We start from the raw sequence: 25195 nt of genomic DNA on the forward strand, positions 1-25195 counted from the left end.
TACATTTATTTAAACAATCGCTCTCCGAGATAAACAAATTGAAAAGCTTATAAACTATTTGCCCTATCCTGGTGATATTTAGCACCCTTTAATAACTCATTAATTGCCGTAATTTCAAGTATCTATATTACTTGTCGTTATGCAAAAAACACAGTTTTTTGTTGATTAAAATAATTATTAACAATTAAAATTATTAACATTTACAAATTACTGTAAAAATAATAGTTTTTTGCAATTATCTCGGTCAATTGTTTATGAATTTTAATTTGGATATGAATTTAATTAATTTGGATTATTACATAACTTTTTATAATCTACAATTTCTATTTAAACCATTTTACTCTAAAATATATAAGAAACGTTTTATAGGCAAAAAGTATCTTTTCGCGCTTTAAGTTAAAAAAAAATAAAGAAATTTTATTTTATTTTAATTTTAATTTTTTTTTAAATATTTATTTGACGAAAGATTTTTCGATGTAATCAGGATTTCTGATTAGCTACACTTCATATAGCTTTTAGAACGTTCAAATATCTGTTAACATTTTTACGTGATTTTTTCAGTTTTTCACATTAGAATTTGACTGATCTATACCAGCCAAGAAAAAAAAGCTGAAAAATTGTTATACAGGTATTTAAAGGTTCTTAAAGGTACATGAGGTGTAGCTGATGAGAATTATGTGAAGACGTACTGCTAATTTTGTTTTGTTTATTTTTATTAAACAATCGTAAAAATTGAAAAAAAAAAGAATAGTTTTTACGTAAAAAATTTTGTTATACAATTTAGAAAAAATGGTTCAAATAAAAGTAATAGATCATAAAAGCTTCTTTAATATTGAGAGATTCAAAAATAAAATACATAGTGTTAATAACTTTGTTTTTACATAATGATATTTAATATAACTAATCAAAATTGTGGCATTTAATGAGTTATTAAAGTGTGATAAATTTTAAATGGATCGACCAAATAAATTAAACAAATTGAATAACTTATAAACTATTTGGTCGATCTGATTTTTTAAAATAAGAATATTATTCAATGTCACATGATGGCCAAATTCAACTAAAATAATAAAACATCCTGTGGAAACGATAAAAATTCAAATGTTATTAATGACAGTATCTTGGCTAGGTATATCGCCGGTGTTTGGTGATGTGTTGTACAAAACCACTGCATACTTGATTATAATTGTTAAAGCTTCCATGCTAGGAAATCTTTAAATGTTTAAAACAATGAAGTGAGATGAGGTATAGGAAACCCTAATATAGATTGAAAGCTTAGTAACTTTACTACAAAACAGACAAATAAAATACAGGGTGTGTCATTTAAAACAAGTACGTTATTACAGCTTTCAATTTGCTAATAGAACAATATAATATTTTGACCACCCTGTAAAAAATGTTGTTACAATAAACATCTGTTTAAATATAACACATAGTCTACTACGAAGACCCAAGAATAAATTTGTCTGCGTTTCTTAGATTCGTAGATATTAAATGTTTTCTAAAACATTACATTTTTATAAAAATCGAAATAAATCAAAACACCCTAGGTAGGGTGTTTTGATTTATTTGATTTTTATAAAAATGCAATGTTTTAAACTCCTTATGTATAGAGAACCCTCTATAAAAGTATAGCTTATTTTTTAAGGACAATTTAAAAACGTCATCAAACTTGTGGCGTTCCATAAGAAAAAATATAACTCTGATATACCACTCTTTTTATACCCACCCTGTATATATGAGCTATCCACAGGTCTTGTAGACACTTATCTGAATATTATCTTCCTCTACTTACTCTTTTTTCCAGTTTCTTATAAGAAACCTTTTGGTACGTACTAAATGTTATTTATTTTATAATCCAGGTGAATCACTATTACGAAATTATCAAATAGAGATATCGCTGGTTGGTTATTCAATAAAAATAAGGAAATGATTCATGATGCCTTTTGCATAATTGGGATTTGATAAATATTGATATCAAATATATATTGATAACTAGCCTGCAAGAAACATCTCAGCTCTAGAAGGGTAAACATAACTGATAACTCCAAGACCGAGGACAAGTTAGTCCGTCAAGATTTTGTTCATGACCAATTGAAAATAATACTTATAGGTTTTATCAATTACTCACAATTTTATTTCAATGATTTTTTAAAAACAATTTTCGGATTAGAAATCCAAACGTCGAAAACAAAAAAAAATGCAATTTTTATGACTATTTCGCTAAACTATTTTTAACTGGTAAAACGTCATAGCAACGCCACGTTTCCTACTGACAAAACTTCTTCCTTCCCGTGGTTTTTCAGCGACAAAATTATGACAGATCCGTCACGAAGGTGTCTGGTAATTCTATTGCTGTCAATTTGACAAACGTCATTGAGGCGTAATCAATTTTGGACAGATGTAATGAATCCAGACGAAAAATCAAGATTTGGATGCCAGCCAGGTAAAGAAAGCAAAAAATTGGTTTCGGAAAATGTCCCATTGAACACGCAGAGGTCCAGAAGCTCTATTTGGACCCAATTTTCGAAGTTCCTATGGGTGAAAAATTTTACGCTTGAGAGTTGTACTACCATAACGGAACTAGCAAAAATTCTCGAGGATTATGCCTTTAACATGAAAAAAAGCAATGGCGAAGACTATAAAGAGTCTTCTGTAAAGTCAATGTGGAATACTACAGCAAAAATGGTACAAGAAAAATATTTTACGGAGTACGGCATAAAAATCGACCATTTTACAGATATATCTTTCAAATGTGCAAGATTGGCCAGAGATACCAAGCGGAGGCAGCTTCAAAGTGTTCTAGAAAAAAGAAAACTCAGTTCAAAGACATTATCCACCGAAGAACTATTAAAAATCACCCAAAGCTATGACGAGGAAACCCCCGATAGAGCACAAAAAAAGTTTTTCCTTCTTTGCTCATTTGAACGTGCTTGAATAGGCAATGAGGCCGTAAACTGCAAGATTCACTTTTTCCAGAAGGAATTTGATGTTATGGGAGAATTTACGGGCCGAATTGAATACAACATCATTTTTTAAAAAACAAATCAAGGCGGTTCGAAAAGTTTGGCAAGTAGCAAATGGCTGGTAAGAAATTCATCAAACGAAAATTTATACCCAGTTAGATTATTTTTGAAAAAGGGGACCAAAGATTTTATCAGACAGACTTTTTCTTACCGTTCACTTTAACTGGAAGGATGGATTTTGGTTCAAAAACTGTCTACTTAAGATCAACACCGTATCTAAGTGGACAAAAATGTCAACTGAAAGAATTGGAATAGACACAAAAAAACATAAAATAACAAACCATTCTCATCGATCTTCAGCTTTGTCAGCCTTGTTCAAGCAAGATGTTTCCGAACAGGAGTTAATTAAATTATCGGGTCACTCAAATGTAAGCTCTCTAAAACCATATCTGCAACTGGATTCCAGTCACCAACAGAAGTTGATCGAAAATCTCACAACAACAAATGAAGCTGGACCTTCAAGTTCCCAAATGCTACAGGTCAATAATACACAAAATCGTGCTTTGATAGAAGAGCATGAACAAACTGCTATAGCTTATAATAATTGTACATGTTATATTGTTAACTGTACTGAATTTATTAGTCTAATTTATTAACTTTATTATTAAAATAAATGGGACAATAAAACACTCTGAAATCGAAAAATTAAACTTCTTTGAGATGTGGTGCTACAGGAGAATCCACAGAATATCGTGGACTGAAAAAGTAACTAATATAGAGGTGTTAAAAAGAATGAAGAAAGAATGTGAAGTCATAAAAACTGTTAAAATTAGAAAGATTTAATATCTGGGTCATATAATGAGGGGCGAGAAGTACGTATTACTTAGGTTAATTATGCAAGGGAAGATACAAGGGAAGAGAAACCCAGAACGACGCAAAATATCCTGGCTAAGAAATTGAGAGAGTGGTTCTGTTGTGGCTCATTAGAATTAATCAGAAGCGCGGCCAATAAAATTAAAATAGCGATGATGATTTCCAACCTCCGATAGGAGAAAGAACCTGAAGAAGAAGAATTATTAAAATATTTTAACACTTAGTTTATTGAAGTCTTTATTTAATTTATATATACAATATTCTTACACTTATCACAACTACTTTAATTTATATTATCTATTTACAATATTTATTTCCGCGTTACAATTCGAAACTCGACGCGATATTATTTTTCCGACTGCTTCACATAATGAAAATCCCGCTATTTATATCAAACAGCCGTTAGTTCTGGAATCCCTTTCAAGCAGGCGGATGTTGACCCTTCTCGAATACCGTGGAACCCAGACTGGTTTTATAGCGGCTTGCAGCTGTGTTGACCTTTGAATTGTCTCGAATGAAAGGGAACGCCAGACTGGTTTCTAGCGGGCCGGAGAAAATACTAGAACAAAAGTGAGAATAAACAAAATGTTTACAGGTTTTTAATGTGACTCATAATATTTATCGTAACATAACAAATAAATAAAGATTATGTTTCGTTGATATGGTGCATTAATTATTGCGTGAAATAGTCTTGTCGAATATCATTCGAGAGAAAATTATTTACCGGCAAAATTTTCTTCTGGTTTTATTCAAGTTTGTTGCCTTTTGGCAATTTTCGCTTATGAAATTTAATTCCCGAAAATTGCCAGGCAACAAACTTTCATATTGTCTATGCCAATAAAAAAAATTGTGGTCTAATTCCATGTTTAAAAAATGCAATGAAAAACATGTCAATAGTTTTTCAAAATGTACTGTATATAGTTAACTTTTCTGTTATTTTAATTTTATTCGGAAACTATTACGCTAAATTTACGCAACAAAAAATATAGAAAAGGTGTGCGGAACAACATTTAAATGTGTAATACATAATTATACACCTACAGAAAATCGAACAAGCCCTCTAAATCAAGGACACTATTTTTTCTATGTATATAGTTCTTTTTGCAGTAATAAAATAAATGCGGGATCGTGTAGAAGAGGAATAAAAATTTGGAAATATAAATGCCTGGTCTGAAAACATGGAACTCTTAGCAAAAAAAGAAAGAATGATAAAGAAATACAATAAAGCCAATTGAGAAATCAAGTCATTATAGTCTTTGGAGTGTTGTGGAAAGGAAGAGAGCACGTAGTAAATTTTAGTTTTTCGATAAAACAAGACGAAACCATAGCAATAATAACACATTTAATCGTATATGTCTCAGCTGTGAGAAACTAAACAAAGAAACGTGTACAGGTGCAAAGACATCATTATAACGAATTGATTTGCTTCTTTCGCGTTTTGAAAAACATATGACAAAACAAATCCTGTTCCCGCAAAACCTGTCCCGCCCTCGCAGAAATTGAAAATACACGTTTGAATGTTTGAAGTTTGTTAGTGGCAGTTTCGTACTGACCTTGCATTAGATCGTACTTGCGTGGTAACAGTGGTACCTCGCGGGCGCAGGTAGTAAATTGACTTCGTGCGAAAGAATTGTACCTTCGATTATTCTTCAACTGTTAAAGATGCAAATCAATAATAACATCGCCGGACATAATAAACAACAAACTACTGTATACTACTGTCATTCATTTTTTTTGACAACGTGAGTTTTCTCGTATTGTGTTTGTTTCATGAACATTAATTATTTATAACTTATTTGTTTATCTGATGTCACTTGGCGAACTGCGTGGGCACACGGTATGTTTTTAATATTAATAACTGAATACTTTAATTACAGCTACCGGGTTTTTTCAACTGCTTTGCCTATAGTAAATATAATTAATAGAATATATGTAGAAATAATATTCCCACGTAAAGTTCGAATAATATATAATGATGATTTACTGAAAAAATAAAATCAACTCATCATACATTTTGTGTCTTCTGTTCTTCGTTTACATGTTTCTACAACGTTATCCATCATCGTTTGGAGCCCTTGCACACTATCTGCCAGCAACACTGTATCGTCTGCATATCTAATATTGTTTATAACTTGGCCATTTACAACAATCTCATCTTCTGATTCATCCAAGGGCTCTCTAAAGATCTTTTCAGAGTGTATATTAAATAATGCCGGTGACCATATACAACCCTGTCTAACTCCTTTTTCGATTGTGAAGATCTCGGCAAGCTCATTTTCTAATCGCACTGTTGCTTTTTGTTGGAGATATAAGTTTGAGATCAGTCTTATATCCTTACCATCGAGTCCTGATGTTAGGATATCGATTAGTTTCCCATGTGGGACTTTATCAAATTCCTTCTCGAAATCAAACATGCATACACATCGCAGTTGACATCCCTGGCTCTCTGTATTATAACTTACAAACTAAAAAATACTTCCCTCGTTTCGAGTCCTGCTCTGAATCCAAATTGAACTTCACTCAGGTGTTCTTTTAATTGGGTGTATATGCGCGAGTGAATGATAGTAAGGAGTACTTTAAGTACATGGCTCATCAAACTAATTAATCTGTTTGCACACATTTTCTAGCGTTTGCTTTTTTTAGGAAGTGGAATGAATATTGATAGTAACTAGTGTTTTGGTAAGTAACCAGTCTAATAGATGTTATTGAATAGCTTCGTAAGAGCTGTGATTTGATATGCCTCTAATAGCTTTAAAATTTCACCATGCACCTCATCAGGTCCTAGTGATTTCCCATCTTTAATCCGCTTAAGGCCATAGTTACTTCTTAGATTGTTATTTCTGGGCCATAGGTATTGTTTATTTCAGTCGGAATTCATGCTGCATCTTCGAATAATTCTTGCATAATATTCTTTCCATCTTAGTAATTTATCTTCAATGGTAGTCAAAATCTGGCCTTCAATGTCTACAACTATGCCTGTATTGCGTTGTTTTCTGGTGTTCTGTACCTCTTTAATTTTTTTGTGCATATGGGAATCGTCATGTTTGCATTGTAGTGTTTCAATTTCGGTACATTTCTCCGTCAGCCATGCTTCTTTTGCTCCTTTTATCTCCTTTAGTATAGTCTTATGCAACTTTTTGTATTCGTTGTCATTTCTACCTTGTAATTTTCTTCGCTCTTCCATCATCTGCAATATTTTATCTGTCATCCATTCAAGTTTCTTTTCTCTTTTTGATTTTAGATATTCATGCGAACTTGTGGTAATATATGTCTTCATTTCGTTCCATTGTTCTTCTATGCCTCTAGTAGTGCATTCAACTATTTTCGCAAAATTCTTATTAATCTCTATTTTTACTTTTTTCTGGATGTCATTTTCTTTTAGTAGTCTTATATCTGTCTTGGGCCTCATTTTCTTATGAATTATTTTGAGTCGAATGTTGATATTTGCAACCAATAGACTATGATCTGAGAAGACATCTGCGCCTGGATATGTTTTTGTTGAGGTGATAAAATTTCTAAACCTTTTGTTTATGTTGATAAAATTAATTTGGCTTCTTATGACTATCGAATAATTATTCTGTATGTATATTCTTATTTCTGTGTGTTAATTTTTAATATGTAATTGTTAAATGACTTTAGGGCATTTTTTTCTAATGTCTATCAACGATCTATTCATTACTTTTATGTCATTCAATTATGTATCCTTCCCTGTGTAATTTCTGACATGAAAATCAGTATGTTTAATTTTTTGTTTACATCAAATTATATTAAACTTTATCGCTTATATTAAGTTATTATTATTATTGATGTTTTATTTAAAATTATGATAAAGTAGTGATTTTGGCAGTTATTATCATTTTTAACTCGAGTTTTATCATTTATTGCATTAAAACTAATTCATATATCAAGAGCTCGCAGAAACATTTTGACAGTATGACAGCCAATTACTATACTATGGATACAACCCCTGATTATCAAATTATAAGAACGGAAATGGAAACTCGTTTATACAATTAAATGCATGTTATTGGCGGTGTATTTGACCAATTAACAAAGGTGATTTGAATACAGAATAGAAAAACCTTTTCGAATGATAGTTGACTTATCATTCACATTTATTAATAACCATGCCATCCCTCTAGTACTGATGTCAATAATAAATTATCGAAATATTAAATTAAGTTCTCAAGTAAGTTTTTTTAAGTTTTTCATTTCGTATAATAATTAGTCCATATTTCTACGTTTTTATATTTTTTTCTTGTAATTGGCAGTAAGTATATATTTATATAATTTTAATAAATATATTTAAACAATAATTACAGGTAAATTAAATATCTCTTTTGCATGTTATTCAAATAATTGAAAACGTTGTTTATCTCTGACTGCCTGCGGATGGCGTGGGCGAGTTATTGGCTTTAAACGTTATGATTAGACTTACATAATATTATATATATATATATATATATATATATATATATATATATAGTATTATCAATAGAGCAGTCTTTATGGATCTTGGCCTAAGCTAATCATTTTTTGAGCATTTGTGTTGTTAGTTTTGGCTTCTTAACAGGCTTGCAACAATTGAAGCCTTGCCATACAAATTTCGGCGTACGGTGAGCATCCTGCTTCTTCCAACTTATTTCTTAAATATCTCTGGGTGGCCCTTCTGGTGTTACAGCTAATTTTTTTAAAATTTATTGCGTCCTGGGGGATGACTGAAGGTTTTTTGCCACACTGGTCCTTCCGAACTGATGTCGCAGGTAGCTTCTCTTTGAGTTTTTGACTCAATCTTCTCACTGTCCACGGGGATACACCACATTTCCGTGCTATCTCTCTCTTACTAAGTTCTGTGTTTTCTAATTGAACAGTAATGGACGATATTTTCTCAACACAAAGATCTTTAGATTTATCCATTTAAAAATTCCATTCCACGATTAATCGTCTTCTTTTATCATTAAGAATTAACCAAAGTCAAAAGTAACACTACTATATCATAATGTCAATACTTACTAATGCAAAGTTTAAATAAACTGACTGCAAATCTATGTTTTAATTAAAAAAACTCAAAATGTAAACCAATTAGTTACTCCACACTTTGAGCACATATTCTACTGGCGTCTGTAAATGTTGGATAATTCTAAGAAAAATTTATACCATTTTCTACGTAACTGTGTACCCAATAGTTATGCAACCCATTCAACACCTTAGTATCATACATACTTAGTATCAAGTGAACATACTTTCAGTGCGATTTAAATAAAAAAACTGGAATTTTTATGGCGAGTCTATTAAATTAGGCAGGGACTGATATATACTGGGACTGACTGTATATATATATATATATAGTGACAGTTGAAACAACACATGACTTAATTAACAATTTTTGTCAAAAATGCCGGCCACATGGTCATAATAAAATAACTTTAAATATTGAATAAAGGCCTTGTTTGCCACTTTTCCTCTAGTTGGCAGATGCGATTGGTTTGGGAGATACACTAAGAGATAGTGTCGACATTAGGGTAAGATTAAAATAACATCTTTAATTATGATATTGTAAAGAATGTTTTTCCATTACAGCAAGTTCTGATGAAGCCCAAAATTATGTGGTGAAAGCTTGACTTTTAATAAAAGACACTCACTTAGATGCACCCGTTTTATATTGCTTCCTTAGTATTGGGTCGTTCCCGGTTACCTTCAACCGTCTATGTTACCAGTAACCCGTTACTGTCTTTGACTTTCTTTCTTATATATATATATATATATATATATATATATATATATATATATATATATATATATATATATATATATATATATACAGTACCGGAAAGAATTTAACATTGGTATGCGCTTTTAACAGAAGGAAGTGAGGAAGGCATATTTTAAACGGCATAGCATTATTAGGCTACCTTGTCGAAAATTTCATATGTTCCTTGAAATTTAGGCAGTAATGTTTTTTTTCATATTAACTCTAGTCTTGTGAAAAAGTATCAGTTTATTTTAATTGTTACACCTCTTAAAAACTAAATGTAACTCCTACGTTTTTCTGGTGACAATTTCAATTATATCTCATTAAAAACTACATTAAAAGGAATTTTGCAATGTTAATAGGAAACTTTATTAAATATAACTTAAGAGCGTAGGCGCAAAATTTCGGGCCAATGCTTTTTAAATGCATTCATTTTTTTCGAATCCTGAGAAAACTAACAAATATTTTTGAAAAATTTAAACGTAGAATTTAAGATTACATTATTACCGAGGGTCGAAAGTCCCTTAGAATAAACAAAAAGTTTTTTTGAATGAGATATTTGAAATTAAAAATCACACTAAATTTTCTCTTTTTTTTTTCACTCCTGTAACTTATTAAAATAAACATTATAGAAGTTTTCAGGGACTTTCGGCCCTCAGTAATAATGTATTAATATTTAAATTTGTCAAAAATACTTATTAGTTTTTTTAGGATTCGAAAAAAATGAATGCATTTAAAAAGCATTGGCCCGAAATCCTTTCGATAGGCGTGCTCGCCATAGAACGTTTGTATCGCCGTAGAATGTTTGTTTGTTTGTATATTGTTGTGTGTATCCCCAACATACGCGTCTGTAGTTAAAATATTTTAAGCAATTGATTGAAAGTAATATTAATATATAATATTTATTTATTTAAATCTACATAGAGCTATTCTAAAGCATACAATTTCGGTAGCTTAAAAATAAAATGTAAAATTAAATTGAATTTTGTCATTGCATTGGTATAGATTTATGCCATTGTCTAGAAAAAAATTGCTTTAACCTTTTTTCTCTTAAATGCTTTATAAAGCCAAGCTTGTAAGTTTTCAATGTCATCTTCGTCCCCAGATTCTATCTTATTTTACTCTGACTCTGCTTCACATTCCTGGATATCCTCCACTTTATCGATGTCATTGTCGTCTATAAAATTTTCTTTATCACACTAATCATTACCTATAATTATATTTCTTCGATATCTTCCGGATTATTGAATTTAAAATAATTTTTTCTGGTAGTGCTATTGCCAAAAAAGTACATTTTGGTAATCATTGCATTAAATATGTGAAATAAGTTAAACTTACAACGTAGATACAACGATATTGACATTGTAGGTGATCGTTTTTTTCAACGAAGACAATCTAAGATCGAAATTCGAAATCTATAATTGGGACAAAAATGGCAGACCTAGTATTAAAAGACGATTCAATAAAAAACTGACAAAAATATGTGTATATATCTTGAAATCCTAATAACGGATGTCAGTGCTAGTAGGTAGATATACAAAATTTGATTCCACCGGAAAACGATCCATAAGACTTGTTTACACGAGTAGAGTTGTGAGGAGAGTAGAGTAGCGAGTAGAGTCGACTCTACTCGCTACTCTACCAAAAATGGCTTGATACCGTTCACACGAGTAGAGTTACAAGTATAGTACTTATGCTAGTATACTGTAGAGTAGGTGTTTGTTTAGTACAAAATGAATTCAAGAAAAAGAAAATTGATTCAAAATTGTTTAGCTACTGTTGCAAATGCATTTGTAACTGAGGTCGCTTTGTAACAAAGAAAAGAGTGGATGAGAAAGTGGCTTAAAACAAGGAATACACACGGGGCCTCAGCTCTTTTATCTTGATAAGAATACATTTTTTATTTCTTATTGTATTTTTTATTAACAAGTAATAAAAACCTGTAACTTGCCCGTGAGCCTTCAGTCTTCTTGTTTCTTTTTGCACCTTTCATGATTGCTTCCATAGGAGTGAACCATTTCACGTTCGGAACGTATACATCGGCTGAACCTGAACCCCATTTTTTTGATTTTTGTATTTTTAAACACTGTTGATTATAAGTGCACCTTATATTCTTAATTTTTTGCTTGATCTCGTTTATTCCAAAGCCCCCTTTTGCCATTCTTTCGACGATTTCATCCTCCGCAGCTTGCCTCATACTTTTATTTCTGTAGTGTACACTACCTAAATTCCATAAACACTGGTATTCGCCATACATCTCTACAAGTTTTAAAGTGAAAGTGAAATGAAGTTCATCTTCGGTGAACTTCATTTTCACTATTTACACAAAACACAACTCCAGACGGAATGACAGCGTCCCTATGCACTCTCCTACCTACTCTACTCTACCAGAATTGACTGCGTTCCATGGGTAGAGTGCGCAGGCGAGTGGATATTTTGGCGGTGGTGGTAGTAGAGTAGAGTTACTTTGCCACATGTTGCTAGTCACTCTACTCTACCACGTACTATGCACTCTACTTGCTACTCTACTGCGCTGAGCGTTTTTACGGGTAGAGTTACTCTACTCTACCAAGTACAGCTCGTCAAGAATTGCAATGTCTCTGAGTTTTGATAAGAATATAAATTTGGAGGGGAGGATCCGTCAGTAGCCCGAATATACTCAGTTCAATTTTGTTAGCAGAAGCAAACAGATCAGACGCATATCAATTACACTGGTGTAGGACTTATTAATCCGGTTCCGTTACAATGGAATTTAAATCAAAAGTTCATCGTAAAGTTTTGAGTGGTTAATTTCGTGAAATTATAGCAAATGTGATATATTTTATGAGACGAGAAGCGGAGTCTAAACATCCGATAATAGAACTAACGAAAATTCAAGAACGTGTTTCGCGCGCAACTGGTGTTAGTGTTGGTTCTGTAAAGCAAATTTCAAATGAAATGAGATCAGTTGAAGATGGTGAAAGTGATTCGTTCCATACACCTAATATTAAAAGACAAAAACGTGCGACCAAAACTAAGTTGAATAATATGGGTAAGGAAATTCTTCGGAGATTTGTAATAAATTTTCACGTCCACGAAAAAAAAGTTCCTACGTTGAGAGGCATACACAGGAAATTTGTCAATAAAATTAATTACACAGTATCGTATGGAAGTTTACGAAAAGTATTACATAAAATTGGTTTCTGTTGGCGAAAAACTCAGACAAAGAAAAAATTGCTTATGGAAAAACCTGACATCCAATAAAAAAGGATAGCTTTTTTGCGAAGTATTAAGAGTTACAGAAACGAAAATCATCCTATAGTATACATGGACGAAACATACATCCACTCTTATCACACATTCAATAAAAGTTGGAATAATGATTCTCACGATGGTTTGCGTAAGCCTATCTCTAAGGGACAGAGGTTAATAATAGTTCATGCAGGGGGAGAAATGGGGTTCATAAAAAATTCCTACTTAAAATTTAAATCAAATTTAAAAACTGGTGATTACCATAGTCAGATGAACTTTCAAAATTATAAAAAGTAGCTAGTGGAAATGTTGATACCGAACTTACCAGCACAAAGTGTATTAGTGATTGATAATGCCCCATACCACAATGTTCAAAGTGAAAAAAATATAACGACTGCATCAAAAAAGGATGAAATAAAAGAGTGGCTTAAAAAGAGAAATATACCATTTACAGATGATATGTTAAGAGCCGAGCTGTACACTTTAGCAAAATTTTATCAACGTATCATAAATCATATGAAATAGATAAACTTCTAGAGGAAAATGGACATTCGGTATTAAGACTACCACCTTACTTATTAAGAAAAACTATGTTGCACAACGGAATGTAAGTTTTAACTTTAAAGATGTGGAGGTTTTATGTAATCAATTTTTTGAGACATTTTCAGAGGATGAATGGAAATCACGGTGTGAAAATGCCAAACAGGCAGAACAGTTTTTTATGAAAAGCGCACCGGCAGTGGACTTAGTTACGGAGAAAGTGATAATTAACTTGGATGATGATGATGATGACAACGATGATGCTGATAGTGATAGATGATCTAGAAGATACAGATTCGAGTTCCGATCCAGATATTTAAGGCATTGAACTATTGTAATGTTATTTTGTAAGTATACTGTTAGAATACGGACGTTTTAGAGGAAACAAAAACGATTAAACAATTTATTTTATTTTTATATTTCAATATGATGTATACAATGCTAAAATGATCATATAAAAAAAAGATGATGGTCGACGGAGATGGTTTTTTAATTTAAAAATGAACTAGTTATGTTATTAATAAAATTCTGGTTTTGGAAGATTAACTTGATTATAAAATTAAATGACCATTTATATATTATAAATTTTCTAACAGTCAGTTTACTTTCTCTTGTTTTGTTAAGGACATACCTAGAATTACTTAGCTATGTATTTCTTTGCAATTTTGTACAATATCTGTATGTGAACTTTTTTATTGCTTTTAGTTTTCAAACATGTTAAATTATGTTGAAATGATTTTATTAATAATTTGATATCTAAATATCAATTTTTTATAATATATTTCACCTTTAAAAACAATAAAAATCGATAATTTTCATCACATAATATTACGTGGAATAATTACTCCTAATTATTTAAATTTCAATACCTATTGAGTTCAATTGACCCTCCCCCAGTCGTAGTTCCATAATAAAATAATGTTAAAATCCAAACGCATTTGCTATCTTCTTTACTCCGAATGCGTTCTCTGTTTATTTTTCGCATCGCTAGAGTTTAAACTGAAAGACAGAGCTAACTTTGACGAACTGTACTTGCATCATTACTCTACCCGTGTAAACGGGTCTATAGCAACGCGAAACTCAGTGCCTTGGCCAAAGAAGATAATGAACGGAATATATTACAGACGAAAAGTATGAGATGGAGATAGTCATCCATATCTTGTAGAGGTTTGCAAGTATATGCGATTTGTTTTGAAGTTTTTACTTGTGTCATCTTAATACAATTTACTATTTGTATTGGAAATAAGCCACAATTTTACTTCAAAATGTACGTTTCGTTTTCCACTTCCGAGTTTTTTGTATACGATTTGTTTTGTTTTTATAAATCTTAATTCAGTAAAATATGTTAAAACTCTGTTTTCTTTAAGTCTTATCCAATAATACTGCGATACATTTATTACACAGCTGTGAGACTTTCAAGTTTTAGCACCTATGCCATATATCCGAAAAGCTATAAAGTTTCTCAACCTACGAGTTTTATTTAAATAACGTATTTGAGATTTTTATTGCATTATATTCTGGCAAAAGTGTAATTTCCCATTTGAAAATTATACGATTATAAATTTGATGTTTAAAACGAAAATTTAGGCAAATTGGCTCAGATTTTCGTAACATATATCAACTAGTCATTTAAAATTTAGGAAGAATATGCTTCTAAGTATTATAACAGTGAATATAGAAATGTTTATTTATAATATATACACTACCGAGCATAAAATTAGGGTCACCCCGTAATTTGAATTTATTTTAGAAATTATTATTCTGTTTTAACTATTTTCGGTTATAACATAGTTTACTAACGGATTGTTTAAAGAAAACAACGTTTTTGTCGTTTAAAGTTTATTAAAAATAATGGAAATGAAGAATTTTCCTTTGATATACTAAATATTGAAAAGGGACAATTTTAATTTGATGTGCTTTTTGTTGAAAAAAAGAAATTTTAAGAACTTTAGTAGCGAGTATTCCCTCCTCTGGCAGTGATAACAGCTTGCAAACGACGAGGCATGCTTTGGATCAGATTTTGGATCACATTCTGCGGAAGATTATTCCATTCTTGCACCAATATGTCGCGAAGCTCTCTCGAATTTCTGGGGGCCGGCACATGACTCCCTAAACGTCTCTTCATCTCATCCCAAACATATTCTAAGGGATTGATATCTAGACTGCGAGCAGGCCAAACAAATCGTGTGATTTAAACCTCGTCAAGATACTCAGTAACTATCCTAGCAGTGTGGGGCCGTGCATTATTATGCATAAATGTTGCGTCATCTCCAAGAATAACCATAAACGGTAAAACATGGTCTTCCAGAATCTGTGTCAGGTACCTATGCGCTGTCAATGTCCCATTCTCGATAAAGACTAACTCCGTGCAAGCATCAAACGATATGCCTCCCCATGCCATAACTGACTCTCCACCAAATGGAAGACGCTCGGCAACATTTTTGAGCATATCTCTCGCCTGGACGTCGCCACACTCTTACACGTTTGTCTGGGCCCGTAAGACAGAATCTCGATTCATCGGAAAACAATACACGACTCCAATCCTGCATTGTTCAAGCCAAATGTTCTCGTGTAAAATTCAGAGGTCACGGGAAAGCGGCGGTCCAGTTACTCTAGTTCGAGAAGATAAACCAGCAGCATGAAGTCGTCTCCTAACTGTCCATTCACTTATGTTTGCATTTCTCACTTCTTGCAGATTCTTCGAATGATATATGGCTCTTATAGAGACAGCGTGACAAACGAATGGAGGGGCAGATACAATAACGAGCTAGAGTCTCTAATCGGAAAAGAAAATCTAGTCAGATATATAAAGGCCAATAGACTCAGATGGGCAGGGCATGTGATACGCAGTAACGACAATCGCCTTATAAACAATGTTTTCTGGGAAAGACCAGAGAGAAGAAGGTCTGTAGGGCGGCCTAGAAAAAGGTGGAAAAATGCAGTCAAAGAAGAACTAGAGAAAATGGAAGTGCGACAATGGGAGTGCGACAATGGGACTTACTGGCACAGCACCGACAAACATGGAAGGCAATAGTAAATGCGGCAAAGACTCACGAAGAGTTGTAGCGTCATTGATGATGATGATCACTTAAGACAGGATATAAAGTATATTCCATAATACTCTTGGAACGATTGGAAGAATGGGTAGAATATCAATCTAGTCCATTGAAAAGTTGAGATTACATTTTTGAGAGGACGTAATTTTATTTTTTTTATGTGTGGGGATATGGAAGTGGTTAGTATAAGCTTAAGTTTAAATTTGTGAGGTCCCCACCCTTGTCCCCCGTCCGCCTTCTTGGAAAGAGGGGGACAAAGGGTTTTCGCGCTGTATCTCATAAATTAGCAACCCTACAGAAAATTGTATAAAACATTATTTGTAGCAAATTTAATTTTCTACAACTTTATTTGTATTACTTTTTATCGTAAAATAAAAAAATTATAAATAAAAATAAATAAAAGTTTTTGAACAAATTTTCTTTTGGGCTTTACAACTTTTTTCTGGTCATTTTACAATAAAATGGCATCAGAGCAATATTATAGAGGTGCAAAGGGTTTTCGCGCTGTATCTCGTAAACTAGCAACACTACAGAAAATTGTATCAAACATTATTTGTAGCACATTAAATTGTCACAAGTTTATTACTATTATTTAATCGTAAAATGAAAAATAATTTCTTTTGGGCCTTATGTTTTTTTCTGTGGTTATTTTATAATAAAAAGACATCAAAGCAATATTATGCAATAATTTTCACTACAAAATGTAATTTCATTAATTTCTCTGCGTTTTACAGCACTCCGAAGATGATCGGGTTCTTGAATACTCGTAAGAATACAATAAAAACGAACCATTAGGCTTAGTTTTTTTATTATATATTTTTTTATTCATATAATTTATTATTTTGTTCACATTTCTATAATATTAGTTTATTATCGACCTTTTTCCCGATCACCTGTGAGGTATACAGTCGAGATAATATTGAGCATAATTATATATTTAAAAAGTTGTTTTCCAGCTATTGTTTTTTATTTCCTTTAATGGTCCAGGCTGCGGTTCAGGATCTAATTGAGTATCGAAGGGGAATGTTTGGGAAGAAACGGAAGTCATTGTGGGTAATTCATCTTCGAATTCTTCGAATTTTTAGATTAATTTTTAAATTTTAATATTTCCGTGAAGTCACTGCAGGTTTCACCAGAACGATCGAGGCACTGCAGGGCATTTGAGGCCTACTAGTCGACAACCACACATACTTGCACAGTTTACCTTGCACCTGTAGAAACTTACTTTTAGAAATTCAAGGGGTGCTGGAGTTTTGAAAGTTTTGATTGGTATCCAAATTTTTCCATGATTTTTCCAGTCCCAATCTTCAGGATCGCGGTTTTTCCTGGTGATAAACTTTAACACTGTGGAAACGAGCTGCATCTTGTGTTGGCGGAAGCGATAATAAGTTAAATGTAATTTTCATAACTGTTTTGGCGAATCGTTTTTATCCCATGCTGTTAGAGAATCATCTTTATTTCCAGTATATAAAGAGACGAAAAACGTTCGCCAACGACAGTGGGCAAATATGGCTCGGCTTTCTCACTGAGAAATAATACTGTTCTGTTAGCTAATTCAGGATATTTGTGTAAAATTTTGATAAATTTAAGTTTGCCGATCGTGTAAGCTACTAATGTTGTATCGCATCCTGAAAAAGCATGGAGAAACAGCAAATTCTCTGCAATGACGTCGCCATATATAAAACTTGAAGGACAGTATAATTGATGCGACTCACTCTTTTGAAGGTTTAAAAAAAAATTGGACAGACAACATTGGACACTGCTCCCTTCCTAATGCCGTGAGCAAGACCAAAATGTCAGTATCCTCCGCTACGAGAGTCACAGAATCATGGGCTTGAAATGCAGCAAGCGCAGAACATATATTGACTGTATTTGCATTAGATTCAGCCTGGTCGACACTACAACAGACTCTGATAGAACAGTTTTGAGAAGGTCTATTAAGTTTGCTTTGTTCTTTCCATTACCAAGAAATTTATCTTGGAATAATATTCGTACGGTGCTTATTAAACTTTATCTCTGTCCATTGGTACTTTTTCGTGCGACGAACTCCCCCACGAGAATAATTAAGACAGAAAGATTAAGATCTGGCCATGATCAAGATCAGCGTGTCGTAAAGTTGGCCTGACAAGATAACCCGAGTGGAAAGCGAGCGCGAGGATGTGTTTGACCAAAACTTTTAACTTTATTTTTTTGTGGAGTCTTTTAATGTGTTTTTTTGCGGAGTCTTTTATTATGTTGTCTTTTTGATGTGTTTTTGGAAACTTTTAAAGTTTTTTTTTTATTTTGAAAAAAAAATGTATTTCGTGAACAATGAGATTCCTCTTTTGTAGGGATACTTTTTAAATGTTGACCATAGCTCTGAAGATGTCTTTATAAGCCGAATGAGCTCAGCTATGAATTAAATATTTTACACACTTTTAAAATATTTTATTTTCAATTCAGAAGCGAAATAATAATTTAATTTTTAAGCGAAAACCTATTATTAGATTACGATTTTAATACATATTTTTAAATATAGTAATTTTATTTTATTCTTATTTTTCAGAGTCCAGTCACCTTAGTGATTCTGGCTCTGGGTATTGGCAACTTCAGCTCGATCGTGATCTAGTAGATACCATATCTGCGATATATCCTGAGTGGTTTCGTAACAACATGGCTGAAGGGGGAGGATCCCCCACCAGCCCCAGGGAGTCACCTCCTAAGGCTGTAATCGATACTTCTCCCATTGCGATTGATCAAAATAAAGAATGTAAGTATAAATAAAGTATGCTTTTTAGTAGTATTAATATGACAATATACAAAAATCGTTCTTTTACATTGGTTTTATGATTTTATGATATTAAAAGTTTAAAAAATAGTTCGCGAACATCAAATATCGTCGCTTTCACCGTTGTTCTTAGCAATTATGTTTTAATACTATTTTCCTCGATGCTATTGATGCTATTGCTATCCTTAAATGCTTCCATATATCTCTATCCTGTGCACTTTATATCCAGTTTGTATGTATACGTCGTAAATCGTCGTTACATCTTGGAGGACGCCAATATTTCTAATGGTTTTTCTCTGGATGTTCATTGAATTTAGTCCACCTATTATCGTCAATTCTCGTGACACGTCCTGCCCAATGGCATTTTACGGTTGTTATTTTTTTCACGGCACCTTGGGCTCTGGTCCTTCGGATTTCTGTGTTTACCACAGGAATAAACCCAAGTTTATCTAGTTTTGTGACAGGAATAAATGGTGCTAAAAAGAAATTTTGCCCTAAATAGACTGAAAAAAAAACTAAGTAAAGCCGCAAAAAATTAATGGAAGTATACCACCAAAAGTATACCAAAATAATAGAAGAGAATAAACATTTAAAAGTCCTTAGACCGAAAATTCTTTATAGTAGAAAAAAATCTGCATAATAACAAACACAAGAGGGCAAACAGTAACAAATGGAAAAAATCCTGGATATACTGGAAGGTTTTTACAAAGAATTGTAAGAAAAACACCAAGAATGTATGGCATATACCGCAATATGCCTTGTCATTAATCAAAGATCAGAGGACATACCTGAAATTACTCTGTTAATGATAAGAAATGTACTCACTGACACGAAAAGCAACAAAGTGTCCGGAAGGCGAAATAGAAATAAAATCATAAAAGTAGGTGGGCAGACTATAGAACAAGATCCCACTGCAGAATTACTACTTCATAACGTAATTCATCAAACTCACATTTTTACATACATTTAAAATTAGAATACATTGATAATAAGTTGTCAGTAAAAAGTTACCTCAAATATTTTGAATTCAATTAGTAGTTCAATAGTAATTAATCTTTGACAAAAACTTTATTTCGTTCATTTATTTTTTAAAAAAATACGCTGCTCATGACCTATATGCATGTTTTTTATATCACATTAAAGCTAATTTTTTTACTTAATATGATGATATATGATTGCCCAAGAAAAAATGGTCGCAAATTAGGGATGTCAGCTGTTAAAAACACGAGGATTCAAAGAAAAAATAAAAGAGAGTTAGTGGGCAACGACACTGGTTTGGCAAGTGATAATATGTATATTATTATATATTTATCGACGCATGCTTTAAAAACTCACACAACTGACATTTCAAACCAGTAGCTTTGCGTGCTCCTTTTACTTTATCTTTGATAGCTTTAAAATAAATTAGCTTTATTATGATATAAAAAAAACATACATACACGTCATGAGCAGCGTATTTTATTTAAAAAATGTTGTCAACGCAATAAATGTTGTCAAAAATTAATTACTATTAATTGAATTAAAAATATTTGCGGCCAGTTTTGGATTGGCAACCTATTATCAATGTCTTCTACTAATTTTAAGTGTATGTACAAATGTGAGTTTGATTAATTACGTTATGAACGTAGTGATCCTGCATTGGGATCTTAGGCTATTACTACAAGCACTAAAAGCTCTACTCAATTAGCGTATTGTGGAAGGAATAACACCAGATCAGTGGAACTAATTTAATTATTGTACTCACACATGAAAAAGGAGATATAACAAACCTTGGAAACTACCGAACCATAAGCTTGTTATCACATATCTACAAAGTATGTACGAGGATTATTACCAAGTCATTAAATTCTAAGCTAGATCGATATCAACCACGTGAACAGGTAGGATTTAGCTCAGGATATGGCACACATGATCACATACAAGCCTTAAAGTGCCCTATTGAAAAAAGTATGCACTATGAGAAAGTGTTTGATACAATCTACCAACATACGGGAGGTTGCTTTTTACATTTCTGGTCTAACAATGAAAAACAAATATTTATGGTCGAAAATGGCTTTATTGCTTTTCAAAATATTCGTCGTGAAAATCAATACATTTTTGCATGAGTTTGAACCAATTTTCGAAGCACTTTTTCCACTCAGATTGACATAACTCTGAAACATGGGTTTTGAATGCTTCCACCACTTCTTCGGGTGTCGAAAATCGTTGACCACGCAGTTTATTTTTTATGTGCGGGAATAAAAAAAGTCTTTGGCTAGCTAATCAGGACTGTACTGCGGATGACCGTTTAATTCGATATTTTGGCTGGTCAAAAACTCCGTTATGTATGCTAATGTACGTGATCTTGCATTGTCGTGGTGAAAAATGATTCGTCTGTTCTTATTTTTTTGTTCTGAATTTCACTGTAAACTTCAGGCAAACAAATGGTTGCATACCATTCAGAATTGACCCTCTTACGTTCCTGTAATGGCATTGTAGCTTCATGACCATTTATGCCAAAGAAATGTGCTTCTTCCACGAACAATTTTGTAAGATTTGGTTCATCTTGGAACACCCATACGGTCGATTGCTGTTTTGTTTCGGGCTCATATGCATAGATTTATGCTTCGTCTTCTGTGTAGATCCTATACACAGCAGTTGATGCACCGCGATCTCATTTCTTCAACATTTCCTTGCATCAATTGACACGAGCCTCTTTTTAATCTTTTGTCTGATTTTATGGGTTCCAATGTGAACAAATTTTACGAACCAACGAGATGAAAATTTTACGAACAATAAAGGGTGCCACAATAAATGAAAAGATACACAACGAGGATACTCTAAGAGAATTAGGAGTGCAGAACGTGGTCAGATGGGTAAGATCAAGGAGAAGCTGCTTAAGAGATCACATAGAATGAATGGGTCCAGATCGAATTGCTAAGTGGACCAAAACCTAAAAACGCGCATCAAGACTAGACTAGACTAGGTAGGCTCTCAAAACAGCTATGCATCAATATCACAAGAAGGTAGACGACAGAAATGACAGGACCTCGTTCTATTACAAGAAGATAAGATCTGTGTGTATGTGTGTCATGAGTGAATATTTGCATCTAATTTCAATATATGATATGAAATTACATACACATAGATTATATATTTTTAAAATTTTATATATTACCATATATTAACATATATATACACTCTATAAATAAGTTTTTATTAATTAATAATTAGTTTAATTTTTATTTTGAGAACGATTTGCGGGGTTGAAATAGAGACGTTAAATATAAAGTATTTTTAATTAAAATTGTGATTTAATTCTCCCAATTCATGGACTATAGTAATTGTTACAGATGTGATTAGCCTTCAGTTTACGCAAACGGTAAAGGCTCAAGTACACGGGTCAAGTTTACAAGCTGACAAGCCGGCTAGTAAAAAACCGACGAGTCGGGGAATATGCTTGTAGTCGAATACACACAACATTTCCCACTTACTCTTTTCTACACTTAGACGTGGAAGACACTTGTTGTTGTCTGCTGTTAAGTTAGGTTATGGAGAAAGTTTGCTGGAAAATTTTGCCGTTGTTTCTGGAACTTGAAACAGATACTCCAGAGACAACGAATGAGCAGTTGCTATTTTATTTCTAATTCTGTAGTTAGTGGAATTGCCATCCTAATTTTCGTGTCCTGTTTTGACATTTCGTCTACCATTCCCAGAGTTCATCAAACTGTTTATATGTTTTTATAAGTCTCAGGAGCTTCGTTCTTCAGCTCTTTCAGTAAAGTATTTGATGCACCATAATCAATACTACTCCAGTCGTCAGGGACGAAAATACCACTGAAAATCTAAAAATCATACGAATAAGCTGAATTTTGCCGAAAATATTAATTTTGGGACCCCAAAAAAGATGCAAAAAAGTTTACCACTTTTACCCCTGGGCTTACACCTAAAACCCCCCGGGCAGGGGGTTAATATCGCAAAAAAATCAATTTACCAAGAATCTGTACAGCGTATAAACAAATGTTTCAAATAAAAATATAGTTAGGATAATTTTAAACAAAATGGTTTTTAGCACTTTTTGTGTAGAATGAACCGTTCTCTGAGAAACAACCCTTGAGGCGACCGTCGACTTTAAATGTCAGTTAAGCGCGCGAAGTCAATAAAATTTGTATCAACTCGACGGTAAAAGTTCGATATCTTTTGATCCAAGTGTCCTCTCGACAAAAATCAAGATGCCTTTTAAAGGTAAAGAGTTCAGCTTGCGTATGTTTTTGTATTTAACCGCAAATAAACTCAGAGTTTATATAGGTGTTAAATAATGGCACGATTTTTGCCATTTTTTATGATTCCCCTAAAATCAATACGATCTATACCTTTCATTGACTGGCCGCTATGAAGTTTTGATTACTCGAGCCTAACCTTTAAAACCTATAGCATGAAATTTTAGTTTTCGAGTTTTTTGAACAAATGTGAGGAATTTGAAATATGCTTAAAAACGCTGAATTTAAACTTTCACGTAACAAACGATCTAAAACGTCCAATTTTTTTTTTGAATTACACTAGTACGTTTTTCAAAAGAACCAAACTTCTACTATAAACTACACCCAGAACCGTCTTCTTGGAGGCATTTCTAGGAGGCGATCGTTTATTCATATTTCAAATGCCTCATATTTGTCGCCTCAACTTAAGATTAAAATTTCATGTCATCGATTTTAAAGATTAATCTCTAAAAATGGAAGTTTTACTATGATTGGTCAATGAAAGTGATCAATTTTATAGATTTCACGAGATTCGTAAAAAATGGCAAAAATCGCGCCACGTTTATTTATTTAACATTTTTATAAAAACTGAGTTGATTTGCGGCAAAATACAAAAACTGCATGTGAAAGCTGCACTCTTTACCTTTAAAACGCATCTTGATTTTTGTCGATATGACACTTAGAGCAAAAAATATCTTGTGGCCTTTGTCAATTCATGCACCTTTACTTTACGATTAACTAAAACCATTTCATGGATTTTCTTTACATTTTCTGTGTAACTGCATCGGTGGACTGTTCAGTACGTGGTTCATCCAATGTAGATAGATATACGGCCACTACGAAATTCACATTCTATACCTACATACACCAAAACTGTATCGCTTATTATTTTTCCTTTGTTGTCTCCTTGGTAGGTTTCTGTGCATTTTCATTTTTCTGTAACATCATTTAGATTACACAACATCCATCTGGACAATATCTTCGTTATATATAAATATTTATGCACAGCTGAATTTGTTGAAGTCTGAGATATGCTAACATGTGAGTCCGGTTTTACATATCATCGAGCTTGTTTTTTGGCTTTTGATTATAACCACAAGTTACACGAAACCTTCACGAGACTCATCAATGCTAAACGAACCAATGGTAAATGTTTTGTGCTGGTAATGATTGACTAGAAGTTAGAGGAATTTATTGCGAATGCGAACAGTGTCTTTGACATTAATCCTTTATACAAACATGCTCTCTGTATCCACTTTGAACAAAGTATTCTACCTAAACTCCCTTCATTAAAACCAATGCCAAATTCTAGGAATGTATCTTTAAGTTTATAGTAATGTATATAGGGAATAATTAATTAGTGGCATCTAACGGTCCTTTATAAATATTTAAAAACTTACTTAAACTATTTGTTCATAACCAAATAACTGTACCAAACAATGCTGTATTTTTAACTATAATATTAATGTTTAGCATTAAATCATTAATATTGTTTCGTGCCTTCACTAATTACACGAATAAAATAACTATAATAAGCTACCGAATAGACTCGATAAATTAAAATTAAACGCCAGACTATTGTGACTGCACCAGAGGAAGTTTTTAGTAATTAACAGTTAAAATTATGTACGATACACAGCTCTAAGCACGGTCTTTAATATTCATACTTTAAGTTGGCTAGACTAGACAATAACTTGTCTGAAGACAACTGACACTGCCGTCCAATATTGTTAGTTATTTGTATTTTAGCAGTATAAAGGTTATTTCTAAAT

The 25195-nt window shown here is 32.6% G+C and overlaps 1 protein-coding gene across 9 annotated transcripts in view; it reads left to right on the forward strand.

Annotated features, from left to right (window-relative positions):
- The window catches only part of LOC140439927 (uncharacterized), a 309270-nt gene that overhangs the window by 234010 nt on the left and 50065 nt on the right, over positions 1 to 25195 (forward strand). For 8 of the 9 annotated variants that reach the window (XM_072530107.1, XM_072530109.1, XM_072530110.1 and 5 more), the window contains one exon: positions 18964 to 19167. In XM_072530107.1, the coding sequence (XP_072386208.1) occupies positions 18964 to 19167 (204 nt within the window). Of the gene's footprint in view, positions 1 to 5429; positions 5677 to 18963; positions 19168 to 25195 lie in introns of those variants that run through there. The other variant, XM_072530112.1, reaches the window with a different exon arrangement.

Source organism: Diabrotica undecimpunctata, chromosome 4, assembly GCF_040954645.1.
Source record: "Diabrotica undecimpunctata isolate CICGRU chromosome 4, icDiaUnde3, whole genome shotgun sequence".
In the NCBI taxonomy this organism is placed as follows: Eukaryota; Metazoa; Arthropoda; class Insecta; order Coleoptera; family Chrysomelidae; genus Diabrotica; species Diabrotica undecimpunctata.